A 13,893-nucleotide genomic window follows, 5' to 3' on the forward strand; every position below is an offset into this window, starting at 1 on the left:
AAGGCCCTTCAGCAGCAATCTGGGCTCTTGACAACAACTCCTTGTGCTTCCCAGCAGTCTCCTTGGTAGACACATGGGGCCATGTTGTAAAAGCCAAACTCTGGACACCCTGAAGTACTAGATTCCAGCACTCCTTGCACATATGACTCAGTCCTCAAGACTATTTGTCTTAGTTCTTTATACTCTTTCCTGCTCATGAGGAGGTAGCTGGAAAGGCGTACGTAATTAGAACGAACACAGTCCCATTTTAAAATACATATGGGACTCAGAAGGTAGAAGCCATTCCCACTTTAGTATGATTTTAACTGGCTACTCTTCCCTTGATTCAACTCAATTTACTAAACTGGATTGGGCTATGAAGAGAACAGAGCAGTAATTCGGAACCGTGCATTTGTGAGGCAGGATCGGGAAGTGTCTTCATGTGGACTTAGAGCATTATTGAAGGAGAGGGCCAGAAAGGGAAGAGGGTGGTATCTTTGCCTTCCTTGCATTTTGCCTAGTTTTAATTTGGCAGTACCTTAATTGGGCCACTGAAAACCCCCAGTGTCTGTGATATGGCTCATATTCTAGTTGAGTTTTTAACATATTAACTTCCAGACGCCTTCATCATTCCATTTGGAAAGCGAAAGGAGCTGGTCTTAAGGATTTGGACACAGGGTTTGTAGGTTGTTGTCAAAGTTCCTTAGAAGAGCTCAGTTAAATTGTTGAGCTAACTATTTGCATTTTACCCTCAGGGCTTCTTCCCTTTTAGTTCCCACATAAATTCAGGCATTTTTAAGCCCTCCCTATACCCTGGGACTATTTGGGAGAGTATTTCAGCCATCTGTGGGGTTTTGTTTGGTTTAAACATTTCCAGAGTCAAAAAAATCCTCTTATGAGAGCATATTAATCATTCAAGAGGACATTTCTCCACAGTAAAATAAAATTAATTAATAAATCATATAAGGTGAGTATTTAAGCTTATGCTCCTAATATCCCCAAATGCCACTAAATGTGCACATGAGACTTTTCAGAATTAGTGTCTCAATTATACTCTGTGACAGAGCAGAGGGCTGGCTAGCACGACTGTTCACCCTTCCTGCACAAGCCCAGGCAGGAGTGTGATTTATGACGGTGGATGCTTGTTAGTCCATATATGGCTTAGGGCACTGAGTTAAGCTATAAGAACAGAGCACCACTTATTTTTTACGATCTGCAATCTAGGACACTAAGAAGGAAGAGAAGGGAAAGGAACTCAGCACTTCCAGAGCTATAAAAAAGTCATGAGAGTCTGTCCTTAGAGGGAAAACCCATGTGAAGAAAGAACATCTTATGATCCAGTTGGAAGATTTAAGGGTGCCAATTCCCTTCCAGGCCCCAGGAAGGAAGGGCCTTACCACCAAAGACTTCCTGCCAAGAGGAATGGATGTTGACCTTCTATATGGGATGAACACAATGTCTCTGGGCACAGATCTGAAACATGCTGACAGCCTGAGTTCGTCAAAACTCATAGGCACTGCTCTTCCTTTTTTTTTGTTAACCTAGGTATACTCTTTTTTTAAGTTTTTAACATTGTTTTAAAATTTATCTTTGAGAGATGGAGAGAGACAGAATGCAAGTGGGGAAGGAGCAGAAAGAGAGGGAGACACAGAATCTGAAGCAGGCTCCAGGCTCCTAGTTGTCAGCACAGAGCACAACACAGGGTTCGAACTCACGAACTGTGAGATTATGACCTGAGCCGAAGTTGGACACTTAACCAACAGAGCTACCCAGGTGCCTTACGGTTTTTGATGATTCATATGAAGAAACAGGATACACCCAGAAGAATTCTGGCACATATTTTTCATGACCTCAGAGTTTCAAAAGAAAAACTGAAAGACCCAGGACAGATGGTGATTTTTTGGTCACTTTATCCATGGCAATGAGCCAGTCTGGAATGAATGGAGGTCTATTAAGAAGGTAAAAACATAAGAGGGTAGGGAATGCAGCTAATTCTACTCAGGTAGTAAAGTGACTGAATGCGAATTTGGAGTGGAATGAAGTTCTGCATGATTCTATGTATTCCGAAGATAAAATGTTAATATGAAAATTGGAAAAGGGCGACACTTGAAGGAAGCAAAGGAAATGAAGGGCACAATGGACTCTTGGATTGCAGTGGTAAGGTATGGGTGGGTCCTGTGCACCCTGAGAAGGCAGAGCTCCACCATAAGAAGGGCTCAGGACTTTGGGCTCCTGAAAGACACACCTGTATGCTGATCTCCAGCGCAACTGTTGAGGCCCCTTTACGGAGAAGAGGCGTCTGCCACTGCTGGGTGTGTAACTTTGTAACTGGGAAAGGCATTTTTGTAAAATCAAATTGACGATGAAGAAATGGTGTTTCTATATAAGAAGTGTGCATGTAGTAGTGAATTTACTGATCAGCATATGTTAGTTGTGTGTGATTTGTTTTTAATATGCTGGAAATAAGAATCTGATATATTAGAGAATTTGACTCACCAGATTTGTAATTTTAATTGAAATACCTAGGAGGATTTAACTAATTAATTTTGTAGTCAATATTTAGAGGTTCATAAGAACCTCATTTATTGAACTTGTAAGTTCAATTCTTAAGAGGTTGAAATGCTTTAAGAGAATTTAATATGCTGAATTTAGAAGTTTTGATTTATTTGATTTACCAGAACTATGTGAGTCCTGAGAAAGATTTTGTTTCTCCTAGTTATAAGTCATCTTGTTAGGAATTTGAAGTTTTAAGAAAACCAGATATATTAAATTTGTGTATTATATTTGAAATATTTAAAAGAATTTAATAATCAACTTTATAAGTGCAGTTTACATTCTTAAGATTATTTGATTTTTAAGTTTGCAAACATTTGTGACTAATTTGAAATATGTAACTTCATTTGATTTAGTTTGAAAATGTTAAAATATTTAGGAGGAAGTACTCCATCTCTTGTTTAAGAACTAACTGCATATTAGTTAAAATACAAAGGAAAATGAATGTTTAACACTTTAACTAGATTTATAACAAAACCTCCAAGATTTATAAGATGTATTCAAAGGCAAAAGAAACACAATTTTAACAAATTGAATATCAACTAAAACACATGCAGCTGTAAGAGGGTTTTTTTTTTTACTATTATCCTCAGTTATTTCTCCCTTACACATTTTTTGCTATGATGCTCAGATATTTTTCTCTCAAGTCATTACACTCTCAAATGATGCTCCATGTGAGGGTAGTGACTTTGTGACATACACAATGTAGGAAGTGAATGTGTGGTTTTAGAGATAGTATAAATGAAAATCATTTAGTTTTTCTGGACTGTGATATACAGTATCCACATGGTAGGCTTCTGGTAGAGTGTGTATCTCCATAGGTGGGAAGGATGATGGATAGCATTTGGCAAGAGATTTGCTGTCCCAATTAGGAGGATTTTAAACTATAATTTAGTCAGGGATATACATGTTTCACCTGGTTGCTGTTATCCCTGATGTAGAAGGAATTCAAGAGGAGATGAGATAGGAAATGGTGTGTAGATGGGTCCAATGGTGTGTCAGGCTTTATTATAGATCACAATATAACCATTAACTGAGCTCTTCCTGCATTTCAGACAATGAATCAGGAACTTCCCATACATTTCCATACTTTCCCTTTCCCCCTCTTTCCCTGCAACAATACTCTACAAGGTAACTTTTATTATATCCCTTTTATCAGATGGGAAACTGAGGCCCAGAGAGTTAAGTGTCTTGCCTACATTACATAGCTAGTAAATGGTAGAAGCGCTGCTGGGACCACAGCCTGTGCTCTTTCTTACACTAAACTGCATTATCGAAGGTTATATGTAATGTTATTAAAGGACATTCTTATACAAAACACATGTAAGGCACTACGTAGAGTGTCCCAAATATTAAATATAGTGATAAAGCTGAATTGGAAAGTAGATCAAGTAAAGAATTATAAAAGAGAGGAGCAAGGCATCCGGATCAGGGCTGCTTAGATAAAATTCCTAGAGCTTTATATGTTTCATTAGTATTCAAGCTGAGATTTATGTCTTAAGGACATTGTTAGAGCATCTCTTCTTCCTGGAGAGCCTCATATCTCCCCTCCCATTGAGCTGGAATAATAGTTTCTCAAGGTAGCAAGAGAAGAAGTTTGGGAAATATAAGCTAGTTCCTCAGCCTGTCCTCCAGGTCTATGACTTTCTCAGGCTCTCTACTGGAATTTTCCTGTGTCTGTGGTATTTAATATAGTATGGACTAGCTGTTCAGACAACTGCTGTGGATATAGGACTTGGAATGCTAAGTGGAGGTTAGGCTTCTGCTTGTCCTGACTCAGGAAGGGCAGGTAAAGAAGAAAGTACACTTCCTGTTGCTAGTAGGGGTGCTGGAGAAAAAGCTAAGAGGTTAACAACAGTTGGACCGCAGAAGTGTCCATAAAATAATTGAGTTTCCAGTATTCCTCGATAGACTGGAGGTAAGATAGAAATGATAAACACCTTCCCTGATTAGAAGTGTTCTTTTGGGGTACAATGTCTACTGGGGACAGGGTATGGGTTAGGTATCCAGGGGGGCCCATTCAAGTGAAGTGTGTAAGAGGCAAGTGTGAATTAGAACACTTAGTTATTCTAGAATAGCTTCAAACAGGTGTTCTAAACCAAGCGTTCTATAGTGTAGCAAAACTTTATTGTAGGCATACATTTGGCCCAATTTTTATTTTTCTTCAAGGCATAGCATCATAGGTGTGTTTGAGGTCTTCCTGATGCATTTGGTCTGGTTTTCAGATTTTGGCTGATGTATATAGAATAGTCAAGTCAACCACTATTCACACATTGTGATGAATACCTACTCTGTATCGGGCAATGGGATAGCTGCTGGGAACAGGTATAAAGTGTCCCTGTTTTCATGATGCTTGTAATCTAGCAGGGAGGGAGGTATGGGAGAGACCAACATGTTACAGACAAGTGTATAAATAACATGGGAATAGGTCGGAAGGATACCTCATTGAGACTTGAAGGCATAGTGCAGGAGGTACTTGTGCTAAGTCTAAGAGGACAAAGTAACCAGGTAGGATGCCAGCCCTATAGCAAGTGAAGCCAGACAGAGTAATGTTAATGGAGTAGTGCACAGTTCTCAGTATTAGTTAACCTCTCAGTTAAGAGGCCCATCAACAAATGGGAGAAGCCAGTAGAGACAAAGGAGGATGGAGAGAGGGCAGTTAACCAGGGATGGAAAAGCTTCAGGAGGGATATATCTAAAAGGCTGCCACATAGAATAGGCATTATATTTAATAGCAGTAGCCCATAATCAGAAGCAAATTTCAGTTCAACAGAAGGAATAATTTTATAATGAATCAAAGTGGGATGTGTTTAACAAATGAGACAGATTGAGTAAAATATTTCAGCAGAATTTGATATTCTCATAATGGCCCTGTCTAGAAGGTTGTGGGGTTGAATTTTTGTTTGAGTAGAAAATTATCAAAAGAGTCTCTAACATCCTCTCTGGCACAGTTGTACCTTTATATCACTTTTCAGCCTTCAATAACAGCTTTCTTTAGATGATATAGCATCCAAAAGCCACCTTGAGTGGGAGTATGTAGGCAGACGTCTAAGGCACAGGCATGCAAATTGCATGGGTCTCCAAGCCAATAGGGAGTAGAGTGGGAGGACGCTACTAAAAGAAATTGTTTCTAATAGTCTTTCCAAGGCAGAAAGAGAATCTCCATTGCTATTGAGGATTAGATGAGACAATGGGTTGGAGAGCATGGAAACATGAAGTATCATCAATTTTATTAACAAAAAATCTCTTTTCTAGTGTCCAAGTGACAAACACTTACAAGTCATTATAATTCCCAGTCAAGTGTTCTTGAAATTAATTTAAAAAATACAAACTCCACATTGTTTTCTCTGTACTTAGTTCATTTCTCTTCCTCTGCTCCTTCTTCCACTCCTTCGTTCTCTGCCTTTTCTTTATTTTACCAGTAAGTCTTTTGCATATTCCCAAAGGCAGTTCTTCCCTCTGTCTCCAAGCTCCCTCAGCATGGTATTAATTACATTGGGTTATAATGGTGTTCATGACTTTCTCATCCCCAAAGACTGAGAGCACACGGGCAAAACCCAAGTTTTACTGCCTCAGAATTTGGCATATGGTAGGTGCTCAGTAATGGTTGATTGGATGGATGGATGGATGGATGGATGGTTGAGGAAGAGACCATTCCCCTCATTGCCATCTAATTTTATTTAATTTATTCCTTCTTATCATATTCTGCTGATACTACTTTCATAGTTACCAATGCTCTTTAATTACCAAGTCCAGTGTCCTCATCAGCCTTGGATTCTAATGACACTGATGAACAGAACCAACTATAAGTCACCTCTCTTAACCTTTGTCACTCCACATAGCCTGATTTCTCCACTACCCCTCTACTTCTTCCACCACCACCACCACCCCCCCCCCCCCCCACTTGATAGGACATTCTCACAAATCTTTGGCCTCTTGGCCTCTTCTCTAGAAATGTGTATAGATAAAAGAGATGTTCTCTAGTTTCAAACTCCAATAAGCCATCTGTTTGGAAAAGTCCTAAATCTACATTTTCATCCCTGGCTTCTCATAATCCCATATCTCAAGTTGCTTGTTGGACATTTCCAAATACTTGTTACATTTTCACATCAAATCCAACAAAAATTGTATTCATCTTCTTCCTACTAACCTCTCCATTTGTTCCCTGATTTACTTGTGAACTCACTTCAATTGAGTCAGGCAGTCATTCTCACAAACATTTTGCAACTTTTTGCCTCCATACTTTTGCCAAACAGTTTTTTTTACCTGGAAGGTCACCTTTCTTTATCATCCTCTGTAAAAAATTTGATCTAATCTTCAAGGTGCAAGTCAATTGCCACTTTCTGAAGTCTTCCTTAATCATCACTGCTGGACATAATGTTCTTCCTCTTCTCTCATATTGAATTTGTCTGTACAATTATATAAAACATATTCTAACACTTTATATTGTAGCTATCTCCAAATCAGTTCTGTTTGCCTCAATATGTAATATAAGGCCTTTGAGGGAGGACATGAGACCTTGAGTTAGGAAACATCACCTTACCTGGTGTCATTATCCATCAATGGACTGAAGATCTTTGTCCAAATTTAACTGTGTTTCTACCTCAGGATCCTCATTTACCATTTGCTAACTCAACATCAATATTAGTAATAAAGTCTTGTGGTCCTACTACATGCATTTACATTAAGAATTACTCTTCATTTTCTTTCAGTTAAACCTATATTTCTGCCATTAAAAAAAAACAAACAAGGTTGTTGACCATTTAGCATATTGAGAGCTTGCAGGAGTAGGGACAGAATGTGACAGTGCAGCGGGGCAGGTCCAGAGAGTAGGTGGGCATTGAATTTATCCAGGAAAGATCCTTCAGCCTAATTGACCCATCCAAAATGTTAACAAGCTCAACTCTGATCCATGTCAACTCAGATATTTGAGGTTCTGGATTTGAAGAGACAAGGTCAGTTATGATGGATAAACTTCTAGTGAATGACAATTCTCAGTAACATAGAGGTGCTTCGTTATGGGTTGAAGGCAAATGGATTGTAAGGTTTATCTAAATTAGTGCAAAGGATTCTAAAATCTATGTCTGACCTCTAGGCAGTGAAGAATTGACCTGAGATATACAATGGGATCCAAGTCTAGCCAACAAGGGAGGGTTCAAGGACAGACTACAGGTCTGGTAGAGAACTGGGAAGCAGGTTTGTTTTTTTTTTTTAATATGTAGATGAGCATGACTGGAGAACTGGGACAGACACCACAGAACCATCACAAGTTTTTGTTATTTATGCATGTCTTTGCCTTTAGTTCCTCTTTTACTCTGTCAGAGTGTTCATGCCTTCTTTTGCCTTCAATCATTACCCCTATCTGGGCAACTGTATTTTTGGTCCTGGTCATATTTCATATTGTCCAGAGACCATCATAATTTAGATGTTTCCTTTCACTCAAACACAACATCCAGAACTATTCTGAAGAGTGACCAACCTTTTCCTTTCAACTTGCTGAAATTACACCTGCCCCTTCCAGGTAGAGAAGCAGTGTTACCAGCCCAGTGCTTTGCTGAGCTTTCTGTTGCTGTGTGTTGCCTTTGGCCTCTATAGTCCTTCCTGTGGGGCTTAGGAACTGGCATCCCTCCTCCCTTCTTAATACTCCTCTGCAGTACTAGAACCGACAACCATCATGGGTCTCTGCAAAACGATGGTGTCACTTCTTAGTGTCCTCCAACTTCTCATTTTATGAAACATCACACACTCCTTTTAATTTTTCTAATAGGGAATTTTTTTTAATTTTTATTTAAATTCAGGCAACTGTCAACAATAGTCAAATTATGGAAAGAGCCCAAATATCCATGGATAAAAAAGATGTGGTATATTTATATACAATGGAATAGTAGTTGGTGATCAAAAAGAATGAAATCGCACCATTTGCAACAACGTGGATAGAACTAGAGTGTATTATGCTAAGTGAAATAAGTCAGTAATAGGGAAAAATTTTTAAATTTCATTTTAAGTGGGAGAAATTATAGTTTCAAAAAGTAAAATCCCTGATGTGTTTTGGAGTTTAATTAGCATTAGATCTGGTCTTATTTAGGTATATTTGTCTCTACAACTCTTTTATTCTAGTCATTGCCTTCAATAAATAAGTATTCCTTCTTCAAAAGAAAACTTTCTTTCTCTCTCTCTCTCTCTCTCTCTCTCCCTCTCCTTCTTCCCTTCCTCCCTTCATCTCTCTCTCCCTCTCTGTCTCATTCCCCACTCTATGGAAATATATCAGAAAATAATTAAATTAACACTACAATCTATAGCTAAAGGGTTTCCCCCCCTGTATATATATTTTCATTCTAGAAGGAAATTTGGCAGTGTTTACCAAGCCAGTTTGAACCAGCAATTCCATATCAAGGGGAGAACAAGGAATTCTCTCAAAGATATATGTCTAGGATACTTATAATCATTAAAAATGGAAACAATTTATATCTTAAAATAAGGGAATGGTAAAATTAATGATTATAGCCATTCAAGATAATGCATCAATTCTTAATAGATTAAAAATCCTATTTTGCACACTATTTCATGACATGGAAAATTCACATGAAATGATGTTAAGGAATGAAGCAAAAAGCAACTATAGAAACTATTTTTATTATGATCCAAAATGTATCCTTAAAAATGGGAGTAACTGTGTGTGGCATAAATAACACAGGTAGAAAAAGCCAGAATAATTTAGCATTCCAGAATTTTAACAGGTTCTATTGTTAGTAGTGGGATGGTAGATAATTTTTATATTTTCTTTACAATTTTATGTATTTTCTAAATGTTCTTTTGGGAAGATATATTATTTTGTTCATTCATTCGCTTACTTAACAAATGTGTAGTGACTGTTCAGTGCACAGGACTCTGCCTTGTCCTGAGGAGATAAAGTAAACAAGACGGAACAGACCTGTTCCTTGCTTTCCTTAGAGTTTATAATCCCTTAAAATTAGGAGAAAAGGCTTCCCCCCCCCACCCTTAACTCATTTCATTTAACCCAGTAATTCCACTTCTGAGAATCTATTCTAAGAAAACAATCAAGAAAGTAAAACAAAATTATCATATGGAAATCTTTATTAGTGCATTAACCATAAAGCGAATATTCAGAAATCACCTAAATACCCCACAGTAGGAGGATGGATAATCGCACATTCATATGTTGGAATAATATGAAGCCATTAAGATTATGTTACTGAAGATTTTTTAATAATATGGGGAAATGTTATTAATGTTTTCCATTACTATCAATGGAAAAAAGTAAGCTGCAAAATTATACAGAATCTGACCTCAATTATGTAGTGTAATAGTCATAAAAGAGAAATTAAAATGTTAATAGGTATTAGTTTTGCATGGTGATGTAATGGTTGATTTGTATTTTTGTGTCTGTATTCTTCATATTTCCTGAGTTTTTGCAATGAAAACGTTTAATTCCATAATATGGAAAACTCTATTGCTTTTGTTTTTTTAAGACTTGACTCAGATTATCTGTTAAAAACTCAAGGAACGTACAAAAAGATAATTAAACATGTCCTTAAAGTTTGCACTGCCTTGGCAGAGAAAGAGATAATATGCTGACAGCTTACAGCCCCTTTCCTTTCTAAAACATTCTTGGGAGAGAATGAATGACCATGCATGCCGGGGACCTACCTTCACTGTGCTCATGAGGTTGAGCAAGGAAAATTAGAATGAGCACTTGGAGGACTTGGGGACAGAGCCCTGCAGCCTAATCCCAGGCTCTACCTTGAATTCTAACCTTGAGCATGATGTGGATAATCTCCCTGGGCTGTATCTGAACATTAGAGATTTGGAGGCATTTCTTGCTCCTGTCATTTTCCTCAGCTCAGTCACCAGGCTTCCTCTGACCTCACTAAGCACCTGGCATGCAGGGGCAGGGTCCTGTCTATGGTTTGTCTCTAAAGAGCTATGGAACCTGAGATGCCAGGGTCAAGGCAGCTAAAATCTGTCTCCCTACCCGATCCAATGTGACTTTGACCCTGACTTCTTCCCCTAGCCTTCTACGTTCAAGGGGGAAAGAACACAGCTGTGGAACAGGTCATTTCTGGGTAAGCCGAAGCAAGAGAGCTGTCTGCTGATGCTCCATCAGCTACTGAAGGCTCAGGACCACACTGACCTACAGGTCTCCCTGGAGCTCACACAAGGCCCAAATGTATTTAAAATACCAACTTTTCCTCTAACTTAAAGTTCATCAAGGCTGAATGAAATCACACCAGGTTTCACTGCACCTATATTCATTCATATGTCATGCAATGGGTTTTCTAAATTTGAGGGGTCTGCTGGGCAGTAAAGGGGCAAGTCAGCGCAGAAAGATTTATGGGCATACTTCACTTTCAACAAACAATATCTGAATACTAAAGTAGCATAAAAGATAAATTTACAAAAGAACTCATGTCACTGCCACTTTGAGTAATTGGTTTACCTTCTACATTTAAAATATAAATTGATTCACCACAACGTGTCTTCCACACAACGTACCAAACACATGGAGCTACACAAGGGAGATGTACATGGAACTTGGAAACCAGCATTTGAACACCACCCCCAAGGCTGATTTCTCACATTTCTCTGATTTTCAAGTGTTCATTGACTACAGAAGTTGAAAAAGACCTCAAATCCATTGCAAATCCTAAACAATATTCATGCTAAAATAATTTAGTGGTTTGGGAATTTTTTGGGACAGGGGATTTGTCTCCTGGGTTCTTCTTTGGGTTTCTAATAATTCATTGATCTCAGTAAGGTCATCGAAAGAACCCATTTTAAAATCATAGTGGCAGGTGTTTTAAACATACTTCCCCATCCCAGGTAAGCATTGAATATTTGCACACACATAGATATACACATTAAAGACCCATAACACCCACAAAAATGTCAATACAGAGGAAGATGTGCTCCATTAATCGAGTTTCCATCCTGCCACCTGAGGAACCATTCGTTCCAGAACGCTGGCCCTAGTGTTTGAAAATGCCAACATTTTCCTTTTCAATCAGCTTCTGAAACCCTAGTTGGGTGCAGGAAACAAAGAGCTTTCAATGCCTTTGCCAATCACGTTTCTCTGTGATTACAGACAGGTTAAAAACATTGATCTTACATGACAAGAAGTTTAGAAAAACTCCTGGGTAAGCTCCCTGGCTCACTGTTCATGGAGTTCCTGATGAACAGTCTAGCTGTGTCTCCTGGCTGTATGAGAGCTCCAAGCAGCATAGATGGTGCTCTATTAGAATCCTGAGTATTTTATGATTCTAATGAAATGCTTTTCCCATAGAAATAATATTGGAGAGTTGAGGTGGGAGCAGAAAGTCCCTGAATCTCCAGGAAAAAGTGAAAAATGAGAAATTTTACCTAGGCACACTTAAAACTGGAAGGCACTAAGAGGCTGCCCAGCAGAATAGTAGGCTTGCAGGGATTTACAAAGCCCCAGCCAAGGTCCAGTCCCTTGGCCAACGCAGGGTAGACCCTTCAGGCTTTCAGGGTAAATTAGAGGAAGAATATACAGAAAGAAGCAAAACAGTGGTTGAAAGGAACCTATGAAGGAGATGGGTGCAGAAGGGGTGAAGAAAATAGGATTAAATGAAGGAAAAAGGAGATGTGTGAAGAAAGGGAGACTCGCAATGAGTGAAAAGGAGGACAAAAGGAAAGAGAAAATAGAAAAGAAAATGATCGTCTCAGATCAGATCAACAACTGATTCAACTAGCTGTCAGTAATAACCCCAGGGTCCAGGAGACCAATCTCTAGTGTGAAGCAGGCGCAGTGCAACCCGGAAGCTCACAGCAATGCCATGGTATGGGCAATTTCTCACTTTTCCAAAAAGAGCAAGCTCACCTATCGAAGGCCACAGCCGTCATGGAGTAGATGCTGGCGAAGACAGCAGCGATGGGGAAGAAGTTGTGGAACTTGCAGTAGAACAGGCCGTAGTACCATTCGTTGTGGACAGCATAGGTGAAGTTCACCACCGTGTTGAACGCAGCCATGGATGCCTCTGCGAAAGCCAGGTTCACCAGGAAATAGTTCGTCACCGTCCTCATTCGCTTGTGGGCCAGGATGATCCACATCACCACCACATTGCCCACGACGGAGGTCACCACGATGACCGTATAGGCAGCTGCCCAAAGGACAATTTGCCAGGCCGGCTGCACGAACTGGTTGGGCTCCGAGGTGTTGGTGGAGATGTTTGGGAAGAGGTCTGAGTCAACCTGGAGGACGTTATCCATTCCTCTGCTAGGCGGTTAAGCCCTCCTCTTTGCACACACTCTGCCTTTGCAGCAGGCCCTGAGGCTGACGCCCGGGGTCAGGGTCCTGCTTAACCAAGACAGGCGGGCTTGCAAGCTCTTTCTGGGCAGAACTCTTGCAAGCAGAAGGGTTGGCGCTCAGAAGATAAACGCTTCTCGATACGCTGTCTGCTCCTCGTAGCTCTGAATTCCCCCACTTTCAAGCTTCAGGAAGCATTTGAGTTCAGGAATCCGGAGACAGCGTCTCTCCTGCGTGGGACTAGGAAAAGGAAAGAAATCCCACGGGTCACAGTTCCAGGAAGCCGGAGACCCTCGCCTTTCTGCACCTGCTGCTATTTGCAACTCCTATTCCCCCTGCGTGCAGGTGGAAATGCAAGCCCGGTTCTGCAGGAATGGGGGCAAAAGGGGCGTTCGTCACAAAGCGACCTGTAAAAGTTCTGAGTCTATAGCCAGAATTCTGGGGCCCGGTATCTGGCTGAAGATTTTTCCTTTGCTTTCGCTGCGCTGCTGCTGCTGCTGCTGCCGCCGCTGCCGCCGCCGCGGTCCGCAGCTTCGCAGGCGCCTCTTTGGCTCGGGTCCTGATCGGCTCGGGAGTTAGCAGAACCTCGGCAGGCTGCGTGCAAGGTTTTTATAACCCTCTGCAGAGACGTCACCGGGAAGGGGCAGTACCTGGGGGGCGTACTCGCCAGTCCTGGTGCGCAGCGCAGCAGCTGAACCAGCTGTTGGCAACTGTCTCACTCCACCAACGCAGCCACCACGCCTTCTGCTGTTACCTGCTGTGGGAGTCCCTAAGCCCGGGGTGGGGGAAACGCGCTCCGCGAGGGGGCGCTAGGTAGCCTCGGAGTAATTGCGCCAAACGGAGTCTGCAGCTCGAACTACAGAAAAGAAGGATTTGCGAACGAGCTGTAGTGACGGACAAACAACTTCCAGGGAGAGCAGCCCGGAGCGCTGCGACAGCTCTGCAGAGGCGCCTGCCTGTGGCTGTGGGAGTCGGGCAAGTGGGATGGCGACGTGCCAGCGCTGCGCTCCGGGCCTCTCCAGCCCGAGTGCTCCACGGGCTCTCTCTGTCGGCTACCTAGAAGGAAGAGGCAACAA

General features: G+C 40.9%; 1 protein-coding gene across 1 annotated transcript in view; it reads right to left on the bottom strand.

The window, feature by feature from the left end:
• TACR1 (tachykinin receptor 1) overlaps nucleotides 1-13,290 on the bottom strand; it is a 139,242-nt gene extending 125,952 nt beyond the window's left edge. The window contains exon 1 of the mRNA XM_029937680.1: nucleotides 12,392-13,290. Within this exon, the coding sequence (XP_029793540.1) occupies nucleotides 12,392-12,780 (389 nt within the window). The 5' untranslated portion in view covers nucleotides 12,781-13,290. The remainder of the gene's footprint in view (nucleotides 1-12,391) is intronic.
• Nucleotides 13,291-13,893: the final 603 nt, after the last annotated feature.

The sequence above is a fragment of the Suricata suricatta genome, chromosome 4 (assembly GCF_006229205.1).
Source record: "Suricata suricatta isolate VVHF042 chromosome 4, meerkat_22Aug2017_6uvM2_HiC, whole genome shotgun sequence".
Classification (NCBI taxonomy): domain Eukaryota; kingdom Metazoa; phylum Chordata; class Mammalia; order Carnivora; family Herpestidae; genus Suricata; species Suricata suricatta.